The sequence below is a fragment of the Diprion similis genome, chromosome 6 (assembly GCF_021155765.1).
Source record: "Diprion similis isolate iyDipSimi1 chromosome 6, iyDipSimi1.1, whole genome shotgun sequence".
NCBI lineage: Eukaryota > Metazoa > Arthropoda > Insecta > Hymenoptera > Diprionidae > Diprion > Diprion similis.
In genome coordinates, this window is record NC_060110.1 from 19,301,279 (window position 1) to 19,327,412 (window position 26,134).

The following is a 26,134-nucleotide window of genomic DNA, read 5'->3' on the forward strand; positions in this document are numbered from 1 at the left end:
AATTTCTGACTTCTTGTGCTCCTCGACCTTCGTTTGTTTCTTGGGTGATGGTTTGATGGTTTGTTTTGATTTTACTTGAGGTTCTGGAACCTCAATCTCGTCAAAACCATCGTCGCAAACAGTCATGTCATCGTCTAGTATAACCACGTCCATCCACGAATCATCGGATACCAAATGAACAGGTTTAGGTACTTCGGCTGGTTTGACCGGAACGATTGTCTGAACCTCCACTTCACTGTGGATTGCTTCTTTCTTTCCACTTTCATCTTGTGCAGCTGGAGCTTTCGACTCAACAGCTTCTTTTGGTTTGGATTTATCAGTGACCTTCTCGTCTACAGTTGTCTGCTTGATTTTAATTTCTGCACTTTGTACTTGCTCTGCGCTAGTCTTGGGTTGTTGAACGACCTTTTCTTCAGATTTGGGTTTCTGATCGACCTTGACCTTGGATTCCTCCCACTCTGCAAAGCCATCGTCTTCGATTACCACATCTTCGTCCAGGAGATCCATCCATGAGTCATCAGAGACAAGGTGAATAGATTTACTTTTTTCTTCGGATTTCACTTGACTTGGTTCATCAGGCTTCGGCTTAGCAGAGACTTCCACCTTCTTCTCTTCCTTCTGTTCGGAAATCGCTGGAACATCCTCCTTTTGTTCGTATTCAACTGTAGCCACCGATTCCTTCTCCAGCTTTTCCTCGCTAATAACAGCTGCTTTTTTAGTACTTGTTTTCGGTCCAACTTTATCTTGTGGCTCCGCAGACTTTTTCGATTTATCTTCTGATTTGACCACTTCTGGTTTTTTCGAAATACTAGTTTTTTCCTGACTCTTATCTTTGATCTCGATGGCATGCTCCTTTTTATCCCTGGTGACTGTTGTCGTTTCGATATTCAGCTTCGGTGTAATTTTATCTGCAGGTTTAGATGATTCTTTTGCTTCGTCCTCTGGCTTCTGCAAATCATCAGTCTGCTTTTCAGTCTTTTCTACCGGCTGTTTGGAGAACACGGTAACTGATAGATCTTGTTGCGTATTTTCCTGCTCGGATTTCGTAATAACTTCTTCTTTCGTCACAGTTATTGTGGTGGGAACCGAAGTGTCCTTGGTGGCCGGCGGTTTCTTCGGTTTGACCTCGGACTTTGAAGCAGATTGTTTCTTATCTTGAGATTTTTTCTTATCCTTCTGATCTACATTTAGCGTTTCTTCGGTTTTAACCTCGACTTCCACTTTTATTTTTGTATCTGTTGCGACCACTTCGACATCTTGAATCTTATCCTTTACTTCAAGTGCTTCGTGACTTTGAATTTTCTTCTCAGGTGCCTCGATAGATTTCTGGTCCTTAGGGACTGAAGTTTGTTCAACATTAACATCCTGTGGTGTTGGTGTAACCGTAGATTGAGTTGGCAACGCACTTTTCGTTGCTTCTTTCGAAGGTTCTTTTTTACCGCTCATTTTACTATCTTTGGGCTGCTTATTGATTTTCTCAGATTTTGGTTGATCTTTTGTAACAGCTGGTACGTTACTTTTTGGATGCGGGTCATCATGTTGAACTTTGTCTTGTAGTTTTTGAGGTTCAATTTCTTTCACGTCAACCTGATGTACAGCCTCAGTTTTCTGTATCACCGTCGATTGCGCCATTTCTGGTTTCTTCTCACTGTCTTCAGTTTTATGTTTTTTCACTTCTATCGATTTAATTTCATCCTGTGATTTTTTATCCGCCAAAATTTGTTCCGTTTTAATTGTCTCTTCAATTTTTACTGATTTCACATGTTTCTCTGCTTCCTTACTTGGTTCAGAATCCGTTTTAATGATGGTACTATCCTGCTTAGCATCAGTTTGAACTTTGATTTTGGATTCAGTCGTTTTCTGCACCGTGGAATCAACTGTACTCTTCTGATCTCTTGAATCTTTTTTGTCTACCGGTTTTGAAGCACTTCCTTCAATTGGCTTTTCTACAAGCTTAGCCGTCGGCTTGGTCTTTTTCGAATCTTCTTTCTCTTCCACTTTTCCTTTAACCGCAATGTTCTTGCTGCTTGTAGAGGTAAGTAGCTCACCTTCACTGGCATGTTGTTCCTCAGTCGTTTTGACAATATGTACGGTGGCTACTAGAGACTCATGTATCGTGGAACGTTCAGACTTTGTTACTGTATCTTGCAACACATTTGTGGATTTATAGTTATCAGCTTTTGTTTTCTGCTCTGCAACTGGCACGTCAATGATTGATTGAGATGTTGTTCGCTCATCTACTTCGAGTAGAGTAGTTGTAGTATGCTCTTTCGGAGCTGGTTTATTCGCCTCAGAAACTTCATGCTTCGATTGCAAATCTACCTGAGTGTCTATAGAAGGTTTGATCTCTACTTCTTCTCTACTTGTTGCACTTGTCAGTACCCGTTGCGTTTTATTCTCGATCCATCTAGACTCAATATCGTAAAAGTTAGTGTCCAAATATTTGGGAGCTTCATTGGAAAGTGCGAGCAATCTTAGCTCTTCCTCTGATTCCTGTTGGACCGGAACGGCGACCTTCTTTGGATCACGCATCTTCGATTCTTGGACTATCTTTTCAATATCTGCTGGACTAAGTTTTTCAGGAGCAGGTGGCAAGACTTGCTTTTCTATCATTTTTACGACAGTGTAGTGCTGATGGAATTTTCTCTCTGCATCTGCATAGTGGTGATAGTCTATCCAATATGGTTTAATAATTTCTGTTGAATTCTTGAGATTTTCAGAAGCACCAGTAGTATCAATTGGACCTTCCTCAGGTAATACTTCTTGAATTTTCGTTTCACTCTTCTCCTGGTATTCAATTTTTTCATGTTTATTAGATTCCTTAGGTTGTAGTGCGAGCTTCTCCTGGGGCTTATTTGCGTCACTTACCTTGATAAGAGGTTTGGTAGGTTCATCAAATTTCACGCTCTGTTCAGAATCACTTGCCTTAATTACTTTCGTGTTGCTGACGCTGGTAGAATCGATGCTTTCTTTTACAATTTGTTGCGATTCCTTTTGAATAAACTCTTCAGGTAGGGTGGGACGCTTCTTAGTCTTCTTTTTTAGATTGTTTTCAATACTCTTCATGAACAATTGATCTTCCTCAGTTAAAACTATATCAGAATGGTGCGAAATTTTTTTCTCGTCGATAACGGTTGTGTTAGATTCACCTACAGCATTTGAAACCTGGGAAACTTCATCTGAAGCTAAGTGATAACTTCTACTCCTGTCCTTAACGCTACCAAACAAAGGAGCCTCTTCTTGCAACGAAACGATAGCAGAACGCGTGGAAAGACTTTGGACATTCGACTGCGAATCCGTAACAGTTTCACCTATCGACTGATCTACTTGATCTATTGGCGCGGAACTGACATCTCCGACCCTAGCATATGTTGTCGTTAACGTAGCCTCTACATTTTCCGGTCGCAAAGATATTAATTCCGTTTCTTTTGTACCTACTGTAACCGGCAGTGGAACGTTTTCTAAAATTTCAATGGACTTGACAGACTTAACAGCGGGAGGTTTTATTTCCTCCGATCCAGCAGTTGTGGTTGTTACAGTGGTAACTGTTTTCTCAATGATAAGAGCTTTTCCCGTTTGGATTTTCTCTCTAGGACCTTCGTCAATTACTAGCATTGCATCGGTCTTCAAATGAGAAAGGACACCCTCAGAAACAGCTTCGTCTTTTGGTTTTAACGCAGTATCACTCGCAGGCCGAACTGGCTCTATTATTTTAGCCTCCTCCGTAGGTTCGGACAGTTTTTCTGCCTTAGTTTTCCGTTGTTCTTTGGATTCAACTTTCTTATCTAGCTTACTCGTGGGTTTAGTACTCGGATTTTCTACTTTCGATAATTTTTCAACCTCTGATTTTTGGCTGTTTCCAATTTTCTCGTTCAGCTTTGTCTGTATTTCAGTAACAGCACCCGATATTTCACAAACGTTCTTCTGTTCAGGCTTATCCTGATGTGTGCTCGGTTTTTTCGATTTCGTTATTTCACTTCGTTTAGTTTCTAACTGCGTACCCTCTTTTACGGAGGTGGACACAGATGTACTGTGAGATTCCGATACAACCGTCACTTTTTCTACAGATACAGATTTATTCTTACGATCAACTGACTTGCTGGTTGTTGTACTGGTAGTATCAACAACTGTAGAAGCAACTTGTGTGGGAGGTTTAGTTTCTTCATTTCTAGTCGTCTCTTTCTTAGACACGCCCTTCTGTTCGTTATGTTTTATTTCGATTTTGTCGGCAGGTAAAGTAGCGGGAGAGGTGAGTTCTTTCATAGGTTTAGCATCTATTTTGGATGAAACTTCAACTTTAACATCGGGTTTCTTCTCAGATTTATCAACAGCAATAATAGTTTGTTTAGACGAAACCTCCTTAATAGTTGACTTCGGCTTAGAGGCAGCTTCATCTGTGACAATATTCTTTTGTAGTTCAATTTCATCCTCTACAATGATCTTTTCTACTGGCTTCGTTTCTGCGCGCAGACAAACATCGCCCTTCGACTGACCTTTGCCATCTTTGTTAACAAGTGTCTTCGGTGTTTCGCGAATCACGGGAGATTGTGGTTTACTTTCAATATTACTTGTTTCCTCGGAAGTTTTCTCAGCAGTAACGATTACTTGTTCTTCACCTTTCACTTCCGTTACAGGTTTATTTTGTTTGTTAGATTTGGATTTGCTCTTTGTCGATGTTTGTTCTTCGATTCTCGTCTCTTTAGAAGTAGCCTGCTTCACAGGGGTGGATTTAACTTTAGGAGACTGTGGTTCAGCAAACTTTTTCTCAGTTTCCGTGACGCCTGCTTTTTCAAGTTCAACCGTGACCTTCGAGGTAGATTTTTCCAAGATCTTTTCATCTTCTTTGACGACGATTTGTTTCTCAGAAATTTGTTTATTCTTAGATATTATCTCTTCCGCAGATGCAATCTTCACGTCGGTAGTAACTTTAAGTTGAGACTCGGATTTGATGTGCGAGTCGGTTTTTGGCGCTTCAATTACAGGGGTTGTTGAAGAAGTAATTGGTTTTTCTGGTACAACTTCTACTTTCTGTGCAATCTTTCCTTGGGAAGGTTCGTTCTTCAAAGTAGATTTCACATCTTTGTCTTTGGTAGTCTTTTGCTTATTTGACTTCGGTTTACCTTTCGACGAGATACGTTCCTCAGGTAAAGATTCAACAATGGGAGATGGCGGTGCGGTCGATTTTTCTTTTTCGGAAGTAATTACTTCTTCACGTATGATACCGGAAGAAATTCCGACCGAAGATTCCACTGTTTGTTTTGTTGTGATTGTTTTAGATGCGGTCGTGATTTGAACGTTCGTTACTTCTTGGGTCTGGTGTTGGATTGGATCTTCCTGTGTTGGGACGATTTCACCTTCAGGCTTAACTTGGTCCTTAGCAGATTTTTCATCCTTTGATTTTGCACCATCATTTGAATCAGTTTTACTTGCCACATGCTTTACAGATTTGTCTTCTGTTTTAAACGGAGTTTGTTGCTGAGACTGTATTTGCTCCGTTTTTGGAGAAACTTTTCCTTCTTTTGGTGTAACTTTTTCCTTTTCTGGGATAATCTGTTTCTTCTCAGAATCAACTTTTTCTTGTTGAGGCGCAACTGTTTCTTTTTTAGGAGCAAGCTTCTCCTTTTCAGAAACAACCTGTTTCTTTTGTGGAACAACTTTTTCCTGTTGAGGAGCAACTATTTCCTTTTCAGGAGCTGTCTTTTCTTTTTCAGGAACAATCTGTTTCTTTTCAGGAACAACTTTTTCCTGCTGAGGAGCAACTGTTTCCTGTTGAGGAGCAACTGTTTCTTTTTTAGGAACGGCCTTTTCCTTTTCTGAAACAACCTGTTTCTTTTCAGGAACAACTTTTTCCTGTTGAGGAGCAGCCTTTTCTTTTTCTGGAACAACCTGTTTCTTTTTAGGAAAAACTTTTTCCTGTCGAGGAGCAGCCTTTTCCTTTTCTGGAAGAACCTGTTTCTTTTTAGGAACAACTTTTTCCTGTTGAGGAGCAGCCTTTTCTTTTTCTGGAACAACCTGTTTCTTTTCAGGAATAACTTTTTCCTGTTGAGGAGCAGCCTTTTCCTTTTCTGGAACAACCTGTTTCTTTTCAGGAACAACTTTTTCCTGTTCAGGAACAGTCTCTTCCTTTTCTGGAACAACTTGTTTCTTTTCAGGAACAACGGTTTCCTTTTTAGAAGCAGCCTTTTCCTTTTCCGGAACAACATGTTTCTTTTCAAGAACAACTTTGTCCTGTTGGGGAGCAGCCTTTTCCTTTTCTGGAACAACCTGTTTCTTTTCAGGAACAACGGTTTCCTTTTTAGGAGTAGCCTTTTCCGTTTCTGGAACGACCTGTTTCTTGTCAGAATCAATGGTTTCCTTTTTAGGATCAACCTTTTCTGTTTCAGGAACAACTTGTTTCTTTTCAGAAACAACTTTTTCCTGTTGAGGAGCAGCCTGTTCTTTTTCAGGAATAATGTTTTCCTTCTGAGAAAAAACCTTTTCCTTTTCAGTAACAGCCTCTTTCTTTTCAGGGACAACTTTCGCTTTTCGAGGAGCAGCTCGTTCCTTTTCAGGAACAGCCTTTCCTTTTTCGGAAGTAACTTTTCCTTCTTCAGGAACAACGTTTTCCATTATAAGAGCAATTTTGTCTTTTTCAACAATCGTCTCCTGTTTTGGCCGAATTTGAACATTGGTAAGCGTTTTTACCGTTGTTTCGACCACGTTCTTTGTAATGATCTCTTCTTTCGGAATGACTTCGATGTTAGAAGTAGTTTGTTCCTTAGGCATTGTTGAGGAGGTTTCAGGAGAAATTTGTTTTGTGGTCTTGCCTTTGGTTTTGGTGGTAGTTTGATCTTGGATCTTCTCCTCTGATTTCAAATTTGCTACTGTTTTTGGCGTATCCTTAACTTGGGAGTCAGTTTTTTCTATAGGCTTGGTTATCGTGTCAAGGATACTTTTGTCTTCAAACTTAGGCTCGTCCTTCAAAAGAATGAGCTTCGAATCGCCTTTCGAATCGATTTGATCTGAAAGAACCTTTTCTGTTTTAGAGGAAATCGTGCCAACAACAGTCATTGTTTCTTGTGAACTCATTTGAGTGATAATTTCGTCCTTGCCAGTAACTGGGGCAAATTGTTCCTTGAGCTTGGTCTCCTTGCCAGTATCTGTCGGAATCTTGGAAAGATCTGCTGGTTTCGAAGGTATTTGCTTGAGTGACTCAACTTTTTTCTCAATAGCAAGTGAAGGTATTGAGGTATTTACTACTTCTATTTTAGATTCAGATGTGCTGATGATTCCTACAGTAGAGATGTCAGTATCCTTAATGACACTTTGTTCTTTTTGGATAGATTTAGTTCCGATAAGAGTTTGTTCCTTAGGCTTAACATCATCTTGAACAACTTTTCCTTTCTCTGACTGAATTTTCGGCTCATTTTTCTTGTGACTAGATTGTTGCGTAACTTTGATTTTGGCTTTTGTGTCAATTTGAACTGCAGTTTTGCTAGAAGTTTGATGTTCTTCTAAAGAAGGCTGAGGAGTACTGACGGTTTTAGTCTTGCCTTCAGTTTCGTCTATTGGCACAATTGCATCTTTGAAAACAATTTTGTCTGTTGGCGTTGGCTGCTGCTCCAGCTTAACCTCATTCGCAGCAGTCTTTGTCTCTAGATCGCCTTTACCTGCTGAAACTGTTCGTTCCTTGGAAATAAATGTGGTCTTTAGAGTTTCTTGGGTGTGAATCGTTGTCGTGAGTGTTTCTGCGGAAGTAGAAACTTCCTCTTGTTTATCCTGTTTCTGAGATACCATTTCTTTTCCAGGCTTTTCCGGCTTCTTTTGAATGGTTTGTTCCTTGAGCTGTACTTCCTTTTTAGATTTTGCTTCAGCCTTAGATTTGCTTTTATTTGAAATCTGTTTCTCCTCTTTCGTTATATCTGTCGATTTTTGTGACGCTTCAGTCGTAGGAGATTTGCTTTCTTCTTTTACTACGGCTGGTTCACTCGCAGGTATGTCGACCTTAGATTGGCTTTCAACTTTGGCAGTTTTCTTTGACTGAGCTTGTTTCTGAGACTTCTTACTCTTAGATTGGACCGACTCCTTGGAAGTAACTTGAGATTCAGGTTTCTTCAGTTCTTGGGCCTTGGGCTCGATAGAAGGAGTAGTTTTTGGCTGCTCAGATTTTGCTTCATCCTTAAGTGACACATCTTGTTTGATCGCAGTCTCAACTGGGAGAACTTTTTCTGCGTCTAGCTGAGCTTTTTGCACGGAAACAGTTTGCTTTTCGGACTTTGATTTCGTTTTAGTTGATGTTTGTTCCTTAGTTTTTTCCTGGCCCTTGCTGGGAGCTGTTCCCTTCGCGCCGACTTCAACTTGAGAAGGTACAGGCTGTTCTTTTGGTTTGATCTCTTTTTTGGGAGTATCTTGTTTTTCTGGATTATTTTTGGATTTAGAAGATGCTTGATCTTTCGATTTGGAATCTTCTTTCTTAGTAGCTTGTTTTGTAGTAGAAGTTTTTATAGTCGTTGATACTTGTTCCGCAGATTTAGCTTCTTTTGGCAAATTAATGTGTTTTTCAGATTTTGTTTTCTCCTTCGAGTGAGCTTGGTTTTTCAAAACATCATCAGTGACAGACGACAGCGACAGTGACGCCGGTTCTTTGGGCTTGATCGTTTCCTTATTAGAAATTTGTTTTTCTCGTTTGCTCTCGTCTTTCGTAGTAACTTTTCCCTGCATATTCGTCTCGTTCTTAATTTTCTTCTTGTCTATTACCTTGGCATCATCCTCTGCAGTTTTTTCTTCCTCGGGCTGCTCTTTCTTAGTGATGACTATATCTTTCGTGATAATTTCCTTGATGGAATTGGCTTTATCCGTTGGTGCGACATTGTCTTTATTTTTCTTAGCATCTTTATTAGATTTGGATTTACCACCTTTCGCATCTTTATTTTCTGAAATCACTTGTGCCTCGGATTTTTCCGGCAGCTGAGTTTCTTGCTTTAGCGTAGTTTGTTCTTTAGGCTTCGGTTCGTTTTTAGGCTTGGTTTTCTCTTTTGATTCTGTACCGTTTACAGGCTTTTTTGCGTCTTTGATCTTTTCTTGATTCGTTGGTCTATCGATATTCTGAATTGCAGAGTCATTATCAATCTTAACCTCTTCAGTGAGGATAATGTTCTCTTTCGGTTTATTCGTACCTTTGGATTTCTCCTTCGCTGTTTTCGGCTTGTGTTTATTCATACCTTCAATTTCTTTGAGAGCCTTTTCAATCTCATCGTCTTGAGACTTCTCTACCTTCTTCTTCTTTGGCTTGCGCTTCTTTCCTAGCTGTGCATCGTTGCCACTCTGCTCAACGACGACGCTTGGGCTCTGCTTTTGAATATTATCAACATTTTTCTTCAGCTCGGTCAGTTCTTTCATTACCGTGACAGTCGTTGTACTTTCGCTCGATTGTCTCGGAGGAGTATTCCTCTCTGTTCGCCGGTTGGATTTCCACCCCTTCTTATCATCTTCACGTTGGGGTCTGTCTTCCTGATACTGTTTTTTCTTCATCTCTTTCTTCTTCATAACATCCCACTCATTATCTTTCTTCACTTGTGAGAACTGAGTCTTTTCCAAATTGCCCGTCTGCTGAGGTTTAGCATATTGCGGAGGGGAAGATTCTTTTGGCGATAAGGATCTGCGTGGCTGTTGTTCGCTGCCACTTTTTTCCCTGGGAGGCGTCGTGGCTTTGGGACTAAGTCCTTGCGACAATATCTGAGCATAAGAGAAGGAATGTCCACGAGAATCAGAAGCAGGTAAAGAACCTTCTCTCTGTTCATGTCGTAAAGTCATTATTTCACTAGTAGAAATAACTGAACTAGTTTGCGTAACAGTTTGTTCTGTGTGTTCGATGTGCTCGCTTCTTTGTTCGGATGATTCAGTTAATACTGGAGCATTATTTTGAGGGATATTTTGATTAAAAGAAAAATCTTCCGGCACGTGTTGTTGCTCCACCTCAATTACATTACCAGACGGTGTTTGCTGTACAATTGTTTGCTGATGCTGATGATACAATTCTGCAGTCGTTGGCAAGTAAGATCCCTGCGTAACGTAATGCTCGCTTGTGTAACCAACCATGTGACTTTCGTAAGGGTTCAATGGAATCGTGTCCAACTGTTGAACCTGCTGTGAGTCCGGCGCGTAGACGTAAGAAGTGACCGGATATGCACCAAGTTGCGAGTTTATGAAACCGACGAGTTCCGGCATAGGATGAATGTAATCGTAAATCTCTGCGGGAGGTCTATTGATAGTTTCATAGTGCTCGGTCTCAATTACGTTGTAACCTTCCACCGGTTCGTCGGCCCAATTTGTCGTCTCTTTAGTGTAACGGGTTATCTGTTCTCTGCTTATTTCCTCAACATTCTTTGAACTGTCCAATTGCCCGATGCTTTGATACGAGTCTGTAACAAGGTTGGACGCTTCAGGGCCAGCAGGAATATTATGAACTTCGATCGATGGCTTGCCTTCTTCCATTGTGTGATCGGATTGGGCCACAGACTCTTGAACATTGCTGACGATCATTTCGGCGCTGTGACTTAGATTGACAAGATCTTCTCGAGGCGCATGATGACGAGTTTCCTTCGAAAGTTGCACCATGTCTCGAGATTCGGAAGATGCGCGAAGTTCAGCCTGCATTCTTCCTCTGAGAATGTCCGCGTAAGACGTTGAACCGGGAATCCATATCGGACTTGGAGAACGTCCCCTGATTTCACGTGGCGCAAGAGTGTTCGACTGACGCGTTTGAGGCTCCTGGGATACCTCGCGGACATTATGAACGTAGTGCTGAGTCTCTACCTGTATCGAGGGTACTTCCTTGACCTCCTTCGCCGCTTGGGGCTCTTTGGTGTCCTTCTCCTTTCGTTTGAACGTTTCCTTCCGGGTCGGGGAACGCCCGCGTCTCGATGGACGTTCGACGTTTCTTTGCATCGACGAATTTCCGGTCGACCTTTCAATGGCGCTAACTTTACTCGCCGATGTCGTTCGGCTTTGTTTATCTCGCTTATCTTCGGCGGCTGTTACCTGCTGTATCGATACTTGTTCGACCGCAGGTGGTTCGGGTTGCTGCTGATACTGAACGGGTTGAACGGGCACTTGTGGCTCCGAGATACTAACTGTTTCTACAACGGTTTGCCTAGCTGGCGTTGGATTCAGAACGTGCACAAGCACCTGAGGAGGAGGCTCATCGCGCTGGGCCCTCTGAGGACTACCGCCTCTAGAATTTGGACTCATGCGGCCCGCAGCGATATCTGCGTAAGAAATGAGCCCGGGTTGGCGGGGATTCGCATCACCCCCGAGAATATAGTAAGGGTCCACTGCATGAATCTGATCCACCAGAATTCTCGAACGTTGCCTCCAACCGTCCATCTGAGTCTGCAAGGCCTGTTACCATTGCAACAGCCAAAGAATATGGTATTGTCAATTGATATTTATACCAGAGTGATAATATGGTTTTTAGTTCTTATTTACTTTTTTTTATTTTCTTAAAATCATTTATTGTATTTTGCGTTTCCAATACATATAATATTATATGTCGTTACGCTTTAATAAGCATTTCTCATAAAAATTACAAAACATACTAAGGCACATGATTCAGAAACTGAACTCGATACACGTTGTTGAATCGGTAAATCGGTTAAATCGAGAAATCCTAATAAATAGCATAATATCTAAAGGTACGAAATACGAAGGCTGCGTATCTTGTAATTATCAACTATCCCACTCATTCATAACAGTTTTATACACGACGAGATTTTATGCCATTTAATGTAAAATAACGAGACTTTACAACAACAACAACAAGGAGAGCAAAAAAAGAAAAGAAGAACTTATAGGTTCTCAAATGGAAAAATTTATTTAAGTAAATCACGTTTCGATAGATTAAAATAAAATAATGATTCGTTGAATCGTTCCACGTTGATGCGATATACCGATCTAAACGTCCATCGGTTCGACATCCGGAGATCCGCGTTGAATCAAGAGCTTCGATCGCTCGGTACGCGCGGCTATCTTCGTTTGCAGCGATTTAATCTTCTCTCGATACGACTAATCAACATCGCAAAGAATAGAGCAGAGAGAGATGGAGAGAGAATGAGGTTATCATGGCGAGTTGTATGTAAGAGTACGGTACGAGCGGGTAAAATTACACGATTTCAAGATGACGAGAATGAAGAGATGACCAAGTGACGGGGGGTTCAGTTGGAAGGAGAGGATGCAGCAAACAAAAATTATGAGTGATATGATAGTCGACGGAAAAACTTTTTTCATATACATCCTGTTTTAAAGAAAGTATGTAAATACTTTTGAACTGGTTAAAGTTTTGTTTCTATGTTTTCCTCTTTCTGAAGAATTCTTGAATTAATAATGCATTTCGGGGAAGTCACTTGATTGTGCGATGTTTGTCGATGATACCCTTGACACGAGTCAATGTTGAGTCTGAACATATCGATGATCGAAATAATAAAAGGTCAATGATTAGGTGCTGAGTAATATACAGCGAATATTAAGCCCCCGTAAATGATTGTCAAGGGCTTACATGTGTGACAAAAGCTACCAACACCATAACATGTATGTGTGCGTGATACATCAAAGTATATAAACAAAATATTTGTCAATTATGATACAATAAATTATAAGTAGAAAAAACAAATCAAACTCAACGTAAAGTGAAACTGAATTAAACACAAACAACAAAATCAAGTATTCCCCTTTTCCTTATTTAGAAAAAAAAAAAACCACTAACAATAACAGTATGATAATGTATCAATAATAGTAACAACAAACAATCTTAAAACTAAGAAAATAAAAAAGAAAACACAACCAAGTACAAAAAAAAACAAGATACCAACCAATACCCTGTACATGAAATACCACCATAAGGCTTTTACAATGATAGTCTGTTCTGTCGGAAATCATCACGCGCCAGCTGTGACTCGATCCCACAGAATAGCCTAAATTGTATATATTTGTTACACACAGTATTAGTACAGCTACTGTTAGATGATGTTATTGTGTGTATTAGTTTACGTCAGTATAATAAATATGCGGGTGTGACAGTTACTGCAGCGTATGGTGCGAGCTTTTGTTACGCGTGTTCTTCCAGAATAAGACGTTAAAAGCATACGAAAAATTACGAATGATAAGTGTGGTCAGCAGAGGTGAAGTGAGGGTGAAGAGCGAGATGTGAAATGAGCGAAATTAGTTGTGAGTGAAGTATAATGTATACGGCAACGGTTAAGGTGTGATATATTAGATTGGCGTAAGGGATGGAATGGGTGCTTAGTTAGGAGGTGATGCAATGTAATGGAAACACCTTGATGATAGCTGATTAGATCTTTACCTCATCCTTCCTCAATCTCCGTCGCGCGAACGCGGACAAGACACGCAGCCAAACGTTCTCTGGCATCAAAATGTTTCCACTTAAATCATGTATTAAACTACAGATTTGCAGGTCAATCGTATAATACGTAATGATAGTATAACGGTACGAGGTAAATCTTGGAACGATAAAAAGAAATGAAAAAAAAAGGAATTATCGAAAAAGGAACATTTACGCGCCGCGGCTAGTTACTGCAGGGGATGAAATAACTTCTAATATATAACTTTTAGTATGTAGTCTTGCGTATTATTTACAAAATTACTACAAACACAGTTATAGTATTAAGTGCAATTTGGTGGCTAGTAGCTCAACTCTCAATGTTTCATACATGTAAATTGGTGGTGGTGGTTTTCAGTTGGTATCGATGTATAATAATCGTACAATAAATTAATTTATGCGCAGAGCACAGTGCTTGGTGAGTATATATATTAGGTAATAAAACCTACCTGTTGCTCTTGTAGCGCTCTTTCACGATCGTTGGGTAGATACGTCGGACTGAGCACTGTTCGAAGCTGCTGTTCAACCTGAACAATCTGTTGACGAAGCTGCTGAATCTCCTGTAATCAAATTTTAAGAGAACAGTTTTAGAAATTATAAGCTTCCGACGATAATGGAACCCTCTCAACTCTCGCCGGTGAACCGCGAGACGCTCTTGTACCTGTTGGTACTGGTCAATCTGGGCGAGGCAGGTCTCCAAAGAGGCGGTTTGATCCTTGACAGATTCGTGAAGGACATCCAGCTCCTTGATCAGTTCGTTGGCAGCTTCGCTAATCCGTGTGTCACCACCGACTCCGGACCTGAAATGGACCTGCAGTTTTTCCACCGAAATGGATATCTTCGTTTTCTGGATGGTAATATCGCTGAGCATCTTTTCCCTCGTCGCGTGCTGATCCCTTAGTGGTTTTTTCTTGCTCTGGGGCGACTCTAAGGTCTGTCTAGCTTTGTCTATCCAACTCCTAACGTCTTTCATCTTCTTCTCGCACTGTTCCCATTCTTCGCTCGTCTCTTGGAGCAGAGAATTCTGAAATAATTATTGGAACTTGTAGTACTGTCGTGATCGATTGGAGATAACTTGTTACAATCAATGCCCGGCGACCCACCCTCTCGAGTAGTTGACCCTCAACCTCAACCTTGGCCTCTTCGGCTTCGGTCAGTTTCTCTGGAAGATTTCCGACGTTCGTCACCTGACCTATACCTTCCAACTCCTTGCTCATTTCACTCAAGTTCTTGTTTACTTGCTTGCAGCTCTTTACCGCGGTCTGAAAGGATGCAGAAAATCGTAAGATGGCCTACACGGAGGTACCCGTAGGGTGGAATAGAAACAAAGATCTGTCGAATGAGTGAAACACCTACGGAATAATCGTGGAGTCTCTGTCTGGCTTGTATCAAAGTACTGAGCTGCAGAGGCTCAACAAGGAAGACCCGTTTCTCCTTAATCCATGCCATGACCGCTTCGTGAAGTGTAAGGAACCTCTGCCACGCGTCCAACGTATCGCCGACTTGTTGCTTCTTCTCCTCGAGCCATGATCGTACCTGAGTTAGCTGCTCGGTCAAGTTATTGATCGTGCTTTTAATGAGTTCCCTCTCGTTACCGTCCTTCGTATTGTCGATTATCACCTGTCCGTTTCTAGTCAGCCTTTCCAGTTTATCGGTAATCAGTCCAATCTCGTTTTGTATCTTCTGAAGGTGTTCCTTGAGCTTTAAAGGCTCCATGGAACGATCCTGCACCTTGAGCTCAGCGGCGCGAATCCACGTCTGGACTTCATCGACGTCGGCGATGTAGTCAGAGCGCGTAGTCCTTGCTCGCTTTTGTTCACGTTGCTTCTCCTCCATCGCTGAAGCTGCGCTCTCGGCTGCTAGTTCGAGAGCAGTCAGCTGCTGTCCGATATCGGTTGGAACCAACTGCTGGCTAGCTTGGTACCGCGCCTTAGTGTCTCCCGAAAGTTTTTTGCCCGTCTCGACAAGCCCCTCGAGGTACGAACGCAGCGCCCCGAGTTCTGTCTCGGTCGCGTCCTGGTTCGCCCCGAAAACGTATAAAGAGGTCGTCTGGTGATGGACCTCTTCCAGTCGCTTCTTCAACTCCTGTACCTCGTGTTCGATCGTTTCGAGTGTTTCCAAGTCCTCACTTGCCTTCTTGGACTTATTGCGTAGTGAATCGACAAGCCTGTTTGGATAAATATCAATACATTGAACACTGCAGTAAAAATGATGAACCTATATTAATATTATTTGCCCCCCCACAATTACGTGAAAAGTACATCATATATTTATGTTCGGGGAAGAAACTCGCACGAAATGATACGCGTGTGAGAAAATTTGGATAATAAAAAAAAAAAAAAAACAATTGCGAAAAATAATGAAGAGGAGAAAACAATCTCGTTCAATAATATCGTTGACGGTTTAAACCACGAGAATCCCAGGCAGGCAGAAAAGCAGTCGCGAGCCAGTTGCACGTACGGCCAAGCCAAGGTGGGTGGCAGGCGGTTAGCAGCCTTGGCTAAAAGTAGACGGTCGAAATCCGACGTTAGGCCGCAGAGGCGCGAGGAGTTTTTGCTCCTCGAAAAATTTTTATGTACCAAGAAATTTTCAAGGCTTATAAATTCAACTTTTACTCGTACGCCTAATGAGGTTTAAAACGTAAGCACAGCTGCGGGGCTTAAGCATGACATCGCTTCAGTCTACGCATCCCTCGGCACGTATACGCGTATCCTGACCGATAAATATAACCGTTGTCGCTATACGCACATCCGCGCTATAACCGAACGTAATAAAAAAAAATCTCCGCATAGTCCTGAATCTTTTGGAGCGATGACATCACGGCAGAAGCTGACCCGTATAAAATCTGCACACGGATTACGTACGCGTGCGATTATATTTACGCATGTGAAAATTATTTCCCATCGTACCACTGATATTTGAATGTATACTTTTGTGGCGTAAATTCGAACACCATCAACGCCCACGTGACACCGGTTAACCGACTTGTAGTTGCATGTTACACAGTCACAACTGACGTATCGTAAATTATCTAAGATATTCCAAGACTAATGACGATACTTTATTAATTAATTCTTTTTTCAAAGCTGAACTGCATAACAAAACACGAATAATTGTTTCACGGTCACGACGTGGTTTGTAAAATTTGACCGTCTAATTTATATTTGATATTTCAAGCCCACCTATAGTACTGCTTGACGTTGTATGACGGTTATCGGCAAGTGAGGTTTGGCGGTAAGGCAACGAAAATAGAAATAAATAAATAAATAAATAGATAAGTAAATAAATAAAAATAAAAAACAAAAAACTCGGTACAGTTCGGAGTGGAGTACAGTATGTGGCGCGGCACTATCAAGCCAAACAGCGTCGGTCGCGGTTCGAAACGTATTGCCTGTCGGCGGATGAGCTCCGATGCGAGCGAGCGATGGCTGGAGCTGAATAGCTGGCAAAGCGCCGGGGCGCATGCGCAACCCTCCTGTTTCGAGGCGAGCGAAGCTTTCGACGCCGGATATAAAATGCCGAATGTGCAGTCTCCCTAAGAATACGGGCACGCGTATCGCGACGACAAGCAGGAAGACTTATTTACGTCTCCAAGAGACGCCTTGGTCCACTCGGGGACAAACGAACTGATTCTCATATCGGAGAGTAAGGCTACATCCCAAAACTGCTCCACCAACCGCCTTATAAGGATGCAAAGATATTAGATACAGGGGCGAGATGAAGAATTTCGCATTCAAGATCAACGGCCTTTGATCGGAGGCGTATCTTTATTCCGTTTGGGTGGGTTCTATTTGCGATCCTGAATACGCGTGATTTCGTATTCTTTGCCAACGATCGGAACGCGGGCCACGGAACTCTTCGTGATCTTTGCCTTGTTGTTGTCGTTGGCAGTATTCTCGACTCACCGACAACTATGTGGTACTAGGGTAATTTATAAGTATTCAAGGGCGCTCGACGACCTCGACTTGCCAGTCTTTGGTCGCCTGAATATTTCCCTCCAAAAGTTGCATGGAGCAAGGATTTATTAAGCTCGAAGATTTTTCTTTCGGAATTGTTTTACACTGAGTAAGCCAATTCTGAAATGACCCTGGCTGGATTTAGAGGTGAGGTAATGACGAATCAAAATTAATTTAAACCACTGCGTCACTTCGTAAGAAATATTCGGTTGAGAAATGCTGAAAAACACATCGAAATAGTCTCGCTTATTGATTTCTTCGAGTTTTCATTAACTGGCTGACCAAAGTTCATTGTCGATTAAATTTGGTGAACCCAAAACCGATATTTCTAGCTATGCCTCACGACTACACTCAGCTTAGACCGTTGAATGGAGGAGAGAAAAGTATTTTGAGTTGCCGTGATCTGTTTACAGTATGCACAAAACAGCGAGCACGTGCCAGCGCAGAATTGAAAATAAGAGGTTTCGGGATGCTCGCTTCGACCAGGCGAGATTCGTTGGTTTTATTTTTCTTTTCAACGGCGTACCGATCGATCTACTTATACACGACAAGAAAAAGATTAAAAGATTCGAGTATTTGATATAATCTTCCGGGTGCTGCAAATCGAAACACGCGATTGTAGAGAGAGCGAGAGAGTAAGAGAGAGAGATAAAGTATTTTTAGACGACGTACCAGACAACGTGCGAATACTCAAATGGCACACATGACTACTATTACACTTGAGTGATACATGGCTCCTGTGATATCGTTGCCAAAATCGAATACCATTTTATCGTCGTTCTATTTCTGCACAAGATCATCTCCCTTGAGTTACCTTTTTTCTGCACTTTAGTATCACGTTAGCTCATCGCCCGGTGAGGTTCTTTGTCAAAAATAGATTCCAATTGTTGAACGCTTCAGAAAGTGCGAGTATAAACACAGAGCAGCACGTTTTCAGGTTGCAAACTTCAGCCGTATAGAAATTCTTTGCGATGGAATAACTCCATTAATTTTTCTCGCAATTATCATTTATTCGAAATCATCTAACTTTCATCCTCACAAAACAGCATAGAAGAAATAAGGGCAAGGTGTGAAACAAGATTACCGAAAAAACTAGGAAAGTCGACTAGAAAATATCACATCGATGATTCGCAGTAAACTGGAGAATAAAATACGATGCATTATTACAGCTCAAAAGTACCGTCATCTACAAAAAAGTGAGTTCGAAAAATGCTCTTTTGATCACACTTGTGCTCCAGAGATATCGTTTCATTCTATTTCGGATGGTACGTATATATATATATGAAGTATGCGGACATTCATTGATTACATTATCCTTTGAGTGGACCGTTTAGCGTATACATATGTAATATATATCTATAGATTGTACCTAAATGTATGTGACTGCTATTGAGTAAGGCGAAATCAATTTAAGCTCAGCTCGACGTTTCAGTGCAAAAATAGCCAGGAAGCGTAATTTTTTATTTAGCTAATAGAGTTCTACTTGAACTTGGTCCAGGTTAAGACTACTTTCACTGGTTTCACTGTATAACTTATGATTTATGAAACACAGTTTCTGACACAAATTTACAGAGATTGACCTTCTGATATTTGCTTTTTGACAACCTTCTCTGCTTTTTGAAGGATTAAGAATTGTGCGCGATTATTCTCTTGCCAAACAGACTTTCGCTTTGCTATGAAGCCCGCGTATAACCTTAACTATCCTAGCTGGAGGGATCAATAACAGCAAAGCATAAATGAGTGAAGAACAATTCAATAATTGAAACATGTTAAGGAGCACGAACTTGAACTCGATCGAGATAAATTATTGAGTCGCGGTCGTTAATTCTCTCCGGTAAAATGCCGTTTTCACCTGGTAAATATCACGTCACCTTCACGCGCAACGATTCTAACACCTATCGATGTAATTTTGCACGCTAATTAGGTAAAAAGAAAAAAATTAAAATTGGAATAAGTACCAAAACGAGCTGCGAAAACTTCTCAGAAACTAAAATACGGTACAATCGTGTAATTCTGTGCTTCCAAAAACCCAAAAACAAGATCTAACGCGAGTTGGCACTCAAATTTTGCTAATACGCAGATTTGCAAAAAAAAAACAAAAAAAAAAAAATGGTGGTGCTTTGTATAATCAACGAACTTGTCGATGAAAAAACGAACAAGCTTACCTTGAAGGAACATTGTGCTCGCAAAGCTGCAAGCTCACTGTGCCAAAAACATTATGTCGTTGAGAGGATTGAAAATATACAAAAGCGAAAGAAAAAAACGTACGTATATACACGTACAAACTGTGCCAAAATACTGTTGGTATATACAGAGCGCGATATCACGTTAATTAAAAAAGTTTTATTACTGAGGTTTTTACAGAAACGTTGGGTTGTCACGCTTTATTAATAGAACACTGATACACGTGAGTATCACGGCACTCTGTCGTTAACCGAACACACTTTCCTTTTCAAATCACTGGCGGTCCGCTCGATCGAATCATCTAATATCACGAATGAAAGTACAATCGAAACGGATAAACTGTTCGTATGTGTATTACTGAAAAATCGTTCCTTCAATGCAAATAGATCATTTTATTTCCGATCCAACATGCAACCGCGTACCGATTTGAAAGCCCTGAATTAACTAGACACCAGCTCGACGGCAACAGGTTGACTAAACGCCTCTGACTGTACGAATCGTGCGTCAAGTCCGCGAATTATGCTACCGGCGTTCCGTCCGCCTCCGTATAAACTTGCGCTCTGCTCGAACAGCCAGGCGATAAAATGGAATGGAATGGAATGGAATGTAATGTAATGGACTGGAGTGGAGTGGAGTGGAGTGGAGTGGAATGGTGAGGAGCTGCGACCTTCCGGCTGTTTACCATTGTGTCATGGCACAAATTTGGTTATGACGTCACTGGTACATACGTGATGCAAGTCCCTCAAGAGGCATCTTTTAGCGGTTTGTGTCTACACTTAACATACGTCTATCCTTCGCACGCTAGAGCTGTCTATACGCTGTGTGTATCACTCGCCGACCAAGCAAGCTTTCACGACGTGACAGGGCTTTACATTATCGCTATACGGAATATCCAGCTACTCGGCGCTTGCGCATCGTTAGCTTTCAACTCGGTGCGGCGAAGCCGCTGCGATTAATGCTCGCGTTTTACCTTGAACTTGTATGGGTGACTTTTAACGTTATACGTTACTTCGAACACGTGCTGCGCCAAACTTCTACACCCTTGTTGCTAAGTTTTTCAAGATTATATGATCTTAGTGTATCCGTTTGGACAAAAGTAGGTATAATCCGCAAGTTCGCTATAAATGCATATCGTTATTGTACGAAAGGTAACGAGCTAATGCCGAAGGCAAGAATTATTGGCATTAAAAAGTTGTTTGTTGATTACGTCATCTGATCACGTCCTTTTGCGAAGTCAAGCAGATGTGATTAATTGGTAATTCGCACTATTGACGATCTCTGTGTTGTTACATCGTCTATGCGTACGTATCGATTATCCATTTACGTTGCAGGTGGTCAACCGAGACGAATTATTCTTACCATCTTATCGATCCTCAATGCATTCGGAACTAAGTCACGGACATAAGCCTATATTGCATCAGACTCGGGATAGGGTGTAAAATTCAATACCGTTGTATAGTACGTGTTCCTCCCCAGAGACCGCTTTTCCTCTACTTAATCCGTAACGATCAAACCCATGTTCGGTTGGAACGGAAGATTGATTGGAGAAATTTTTACCACCCTCAATTTTTCGACCGTGACTTAAAGGGTTAAGGGATCAAACGGAGCTTTTAGGGGCGGAGAAGCCTTTGACGGGAATTCGGTTCGACATGCTAAGAAGCCGGTCTAAAAATTTTGCATTCTTGAAAGTTTCGAGGACGAATTGAACGGAGGAAAGATTTTGTAATGTAATGATATGCGAAAAAATTTACTTGGACAAAAATTCGTTGACATTAAAATATTTTTATCGGCATCGCAGGTGGACCGAGGTTAATAATTTTTTGTACAAATGTCAAAACAGTCTGCATGTTCGCGATATGCAGAAACTTCCGTGATCAAGTTATCTACTGATACTGAATTTCACCGATAAGAGTATGACTATCATATACGTTGGAGAATTGCCACACTCTCTCTGTTGAAGTAATTCTGTACCCCTGGATCTAAAACCTTTTACATTACGTATACTGTTAGAAAATTTGCAATGTCAATAATGTATGTTGAATGTAAATTATCCTTTTTTGACGCTATATGGTGTTAATATCGACACCGAATGGGTTTTAACCTTAATATAACTTTTATTCTCTGCTGTATATTCGATTAAAGTAACAAATCGTCGCGGATAAACCACTGGGGCCACAGCTGGTTAGTTGTAACCGGAAACCTCTGGCGGTTTGCGACCATTATACACGCGTGCGATTGCCCATATACACACGTACATATTCCTTCATTCATTTACTCTACATTTTCACTTCTTCCCGTCATCTCTCCCAACTAATTCAGGGAGCGGCCGGTAGTGGATATGCTATCGTTACTTCCGGGACCGGAAGTCTACTGCCCTTGAAACTTTGCACGCGATGCAGAATACAGTCTGGAACATTTTTTATGCAGTTCGTTAAACACTCATTATTTTCTATCCGTAAATTCGGCTGGACTTCCTTCGCCCACCTGGGATTCGTAAATTTGCATAATAGCTAATTAATAATTCGATCTCTCCTGAAAAGCTACGGGTTAGAGCAAATATAATCATGTTTCAGGCAATTATGTATTGTATTTGTGTTATATCGCTTTTGGATATGACTGCAATCGGCTCATTTCACAACTCCCTGATGTACGTGGTGGGTAAATAAATTTTGTGAATAATAATAATCTCACTCGGTATTAGCCGAATGGTTTTATCCTACTGAGCAATGCACTGCAGTGCAGCATCGTGATTTCGATGCTACTAATGACTTTATCGTACAAATTATGTTGTCATTGAGCCAGTTTGCAGTGGCTGATCTTATGCTGGCGGTAATAAAAAATCAGTCACTGCTGATGCTGGAATGACAAATAGTCAGTATTTAAACTGAATTTATTCGTAGATGTAATAATTTGGACAGTCAACGTTTTAAATGTAATGTCAATACATGAAACTTAATGCGTTTCGGTATAAATAAAATGTGGAATAACGTTGGTTATCGGGGTGTGAATCACAGGAGAATGAGCCATTGCAAATATTGCGAAGAAAAAAGTTTGGCGTTAGCCTGAATTGTCACAGAGTGTAGTCACATGTTTTATCTACTATAGTGTTGAACACGTATCTAATTCTTTTTGATTATTTCCACCTTGAGATCCATGAAAATTTACAATCGTTTGACAACATTATACACATTCAATTTAATATAAAGTCAGACAACGACCTGAAAACTGAAAGTGATGTTAAACAGATTTATGCAAAGATTATGTAATAATAAAGGATGAAATTTGTTTTTTGTTCAAGATACCTGTGAAGAGAAATAAAGAGAGAAGAAATTTACGACTTATACGTATAGTAAAAAAAAGCATATAAGCCCACTGCAAACACACACACGCACACTCATGCAAATGTGCTCGAGTATACAGCGGCCGCCAAAATATGGGTGAGGGGATCCCGTTTTATCGTGAATTCAAACAATCGCGAATCGTTATCGCGAAAATTGATCCGAAGCCTCGGATGAAGAATTCCAATTCCGAGAGTTAAAAAAATGTATAGATTCTGAAAAAGTTTAGAATTCGCCAGGGTTACAATTGCTATAGAAGACAATCGTGAATTGTGTAGTATAATAAAAAGGGAACATTCGCAAGTATATAAATAGTCAAGAAACGGAACTAATCCTAGCTCATTCTAACGCTTCCTATAATTAGAGCATATAATCTACACGGTGCCAAAACGCCAGGTAACCTTTCGAGTAACAAAATTAGTCATTTATCAGAAACCGATTATATCGAACAGTGAACACATTACGTGATTCTAAAGTATCGCGGCTGGAATAAGACACAATAATGAAATGAGCAGTATCGATAACCGATATCTTCAGAGTCAAGGTCTCAATTCTACAGGGGTTTCGCAGGATTCCTTCCTTCCAGGGTCGCACGAATTCTCTTTCGCTTTTCCACGCATATCTTCACCTACAGCTACAGATTTAGCTCCCAAAGGAGGCTTGGTGGGGATGAAACGCGCCCATCCGGGGGCTGTGGGGGGGTATTTTGGCTGGCCTAAGATTCGAGCGACGACGAACTCGCTGAGTCGATGAAATATAGAAAAGAATTGATTTTTCACTCACGACTGCACCGACTGTGAAAGTTTCTCGAGACGTTCTTCTAGGGTGCGTGCCGGCTCTTCGGTGAAGGCAGCGAGATAGGCAAGGACGGGACCAGCAAGCGTTCGTATCTCGTCGGTGGCCGGCTTCAGTCGTTCACCCTCGGCTAGAAGCTCCTGCGATAATAGAAAACGGAGAAACTTAATGATCAAGGATCCGGTGAAACTGCACACACGATCAGCACTCCTCACGGCTTACACTAGAAATTGACTTGATTTCGTGTACAATCGTATTGTGCCCCAGTTCAATGTTAATTCGGGGGTTGGGGACGGGGCCGAGGTGGGGTCACGCACCTGCGGTACCTGGCTGTACAAGTCTGGCAGCTTTGCCCTCTTTTCAACCGTTTCGGGGATGGAAAAATAAAATATCAGCCTCGTCCATGAGCCGGAAGAATTATGGGAAATTAGCGAAACATTCCTCGGCTGGAATTACTTTCCGGAAGATTTTTCCGTTTGATCTTTATACCGGTCTTCAATTTCTAAAGATTAAAAATTGTTCTGTTTCTGCATTGAAATTTCTCTCCCTTGATTTATTCATGATTATAATAAAAATACCGATTTAAGTTCAGTTGAAATTACAAAAGTGACTGTGAATAGAAGAAAAAAGAAGAAAAATTGAAGAAAAAAATTTGTAAGTTTCGATAAAAAGGCTGACGAAACTTTGAGGACATATGCAAAGAACTTGTCACTGTACAGAGGACTGAATTAATTCTGTATAACAATAACATGCAGAACAGTTTTATCATAACTTATGTATACGGTTAATTTCTAAGAATACGCGCGATGACGTAACCCCCAGTAAAGTTATACTGCACATCGGGTTTTTACCTTGTTGGTATTACATTTCCCGACGGTGACGTCGTGAGCAGCATATAGCTGTCAACCTTTGATTTACGTGCAGATATTAACGATTTTTTCGATTGTGAATACCAAAACATCACACTGACCATAAATAATAAAAATACTCATTTCAAATCATGACTAAAAGGGATCTGATCAGAAGCAGAATAAAGTTTAATAATTTTTGACAGACATAAAAATTTCCTTTAGACTTTCAATCTTCTAAATCTTCCGATCTGAGCAAATATTCGTTGATCATCGTGACCAGCGTTTTGTTCTAGTGGATTTGATCCTTTCGTTGTAGAGGTGAAGAAAGACGATGTAATCATAATAATAGAATCGAAATATTATACTCACATCCAAAGACTTGGTTGTGTCTACGAGATGCTGCTTCGATCGGACGATGTTATCGATAAGTTTATTTCGTTCGTCAGTGGCGTTGAGTCGTACTTCGACTTGAGACCATTGCGCCTCGAGTTCCTCCCAGTGCCGAGAAAGAGCCTCAAGAGTATTGCGGCGACCTTCGAGTCCGGAAACTAGATCGCGCCATTCAAGAGTCGTAGCTGACAATTGAGTCTCAATAATAGATTTGTTTGCAGAATCGGCCTGTTCCAGAACCTCCCTTCCACGTTCGTTCAAGAGATCTAGTTCGAACTGTTGATTCTGTGAACCACAAAGATTCGAAGATCTATTTTAGCATACACTACTCTCTACAAAAAGTAGTAATAATAAATAACGGAAATGGTCAGCTGCCTGCAGAAGCCTCATCCGTCATTCATCACAACCGGTAGTGATATCATCGAGATGTTCGTCGTATAATTTTAAACTGACACGTTTAACGTTGGTAAAAAATACTTGGCAATTGCGAGAATATTCACCACTATTGACGATTCGGGTCAAGGTTAGATAATTTATTGCAAAGTAATATTTACGTTACATGAACACCAAGCCTGCAATTGGCGACAAAAAATGTTCCGCTTATCGCTGTTATCATTGATAAGTAAATTCCGGGATCGGAATTACTGCTCACGATTAGACCATTAATCAGATGACACATACAGTTTGCTAATATTCGTATTTCGCGTACGAAAGTGGAAACGAACCTGAACATTCTACTGATAACAATAATTTCAGCAACCGTGTCTCACCTGAATGTCGTTGAGGGCGTGAGTAATTTTCTGAATATTGAATTGCAGACCGGCCAGAGTGCTGACGGGGTCATCGGAGAATCTGGTCCTGGCAATAACAGCTCGAACACGTTCTAAAGTCTGCGAATAATCACGCCAAGTCTCAGCACCTTGTTCAAGACGAGCGCGTTGCGATTTCGCAGTATTCAGGGTGTTCTTAAGCAGCTGAGTGTGCTGCTGTTGTTCCCTGCTCAGCTCTTCCTGTTCCGAACTGTTCAAAGACGGCCATATTTTATCCGCTGCCTGCTGTATCTGCTGTGAAACTAACTCCCGTATCGATGATTCCGTGCTAAAGTAGATCTGAAAAATTCAAGAAATTCGACGGAGGTTCAAAATTGGTGTAAAAATTGAGTCAGCACGAAAAAACCAACAGTAAGACTGTCAAAAAGTTGACTGTTTTGAGAATTGTCTAAGATTCGTACAAAGCTGAGGAAAAATG

General features: G+C 41.0%; 1 protein-coding gene across 5 annotated transcripts in view; it reads right to left on the bottom strand.

Moving 5' to 3' along the window:
- Window positions 1-26,134, bottom strand: part of LOC124407200 (nesprin-1) — a 126,882-nt gene that overhangs the window by 37,498 nt on the left and 63,250 nt on the right. For all 5 annotated transcript variants that reach the window (XM_046883085.1, XM_046883083.1, XM_046883082.1 and 2 more), the window contains 7 exons: window positions 25,657-25,995; window positions 24,866-25,171; window positions 23,634-23,785; window positions 14,729-15,539; window positions 14,476-14,634; window positions 14,034-14,396; window positions 13,822-13,932 (listed from right to left, as the gene is read on the bottom strand). In XM_046883085.1, coding sequence (XP_046739041.1) covers window positions 13,822-13,932; window positions 14,034-14,396; window positions 14,476-14,634; window positions 14,729-15,539; window positions 23,634-23,785; window positions 24,866-25,171; window positions 25,657-25,995 — 2,241 coding nt within the window. The remainder of the gene's footprint in view (window positions 1-13,821; window positions 13,933-14,033; window positions 14,397-14,475; window positions 14,635-14,728; window positions 15,540-23,633; window positions 23,786-24,865; window positions 25,172-25,656; window positions 25,996-26,134) is intronic.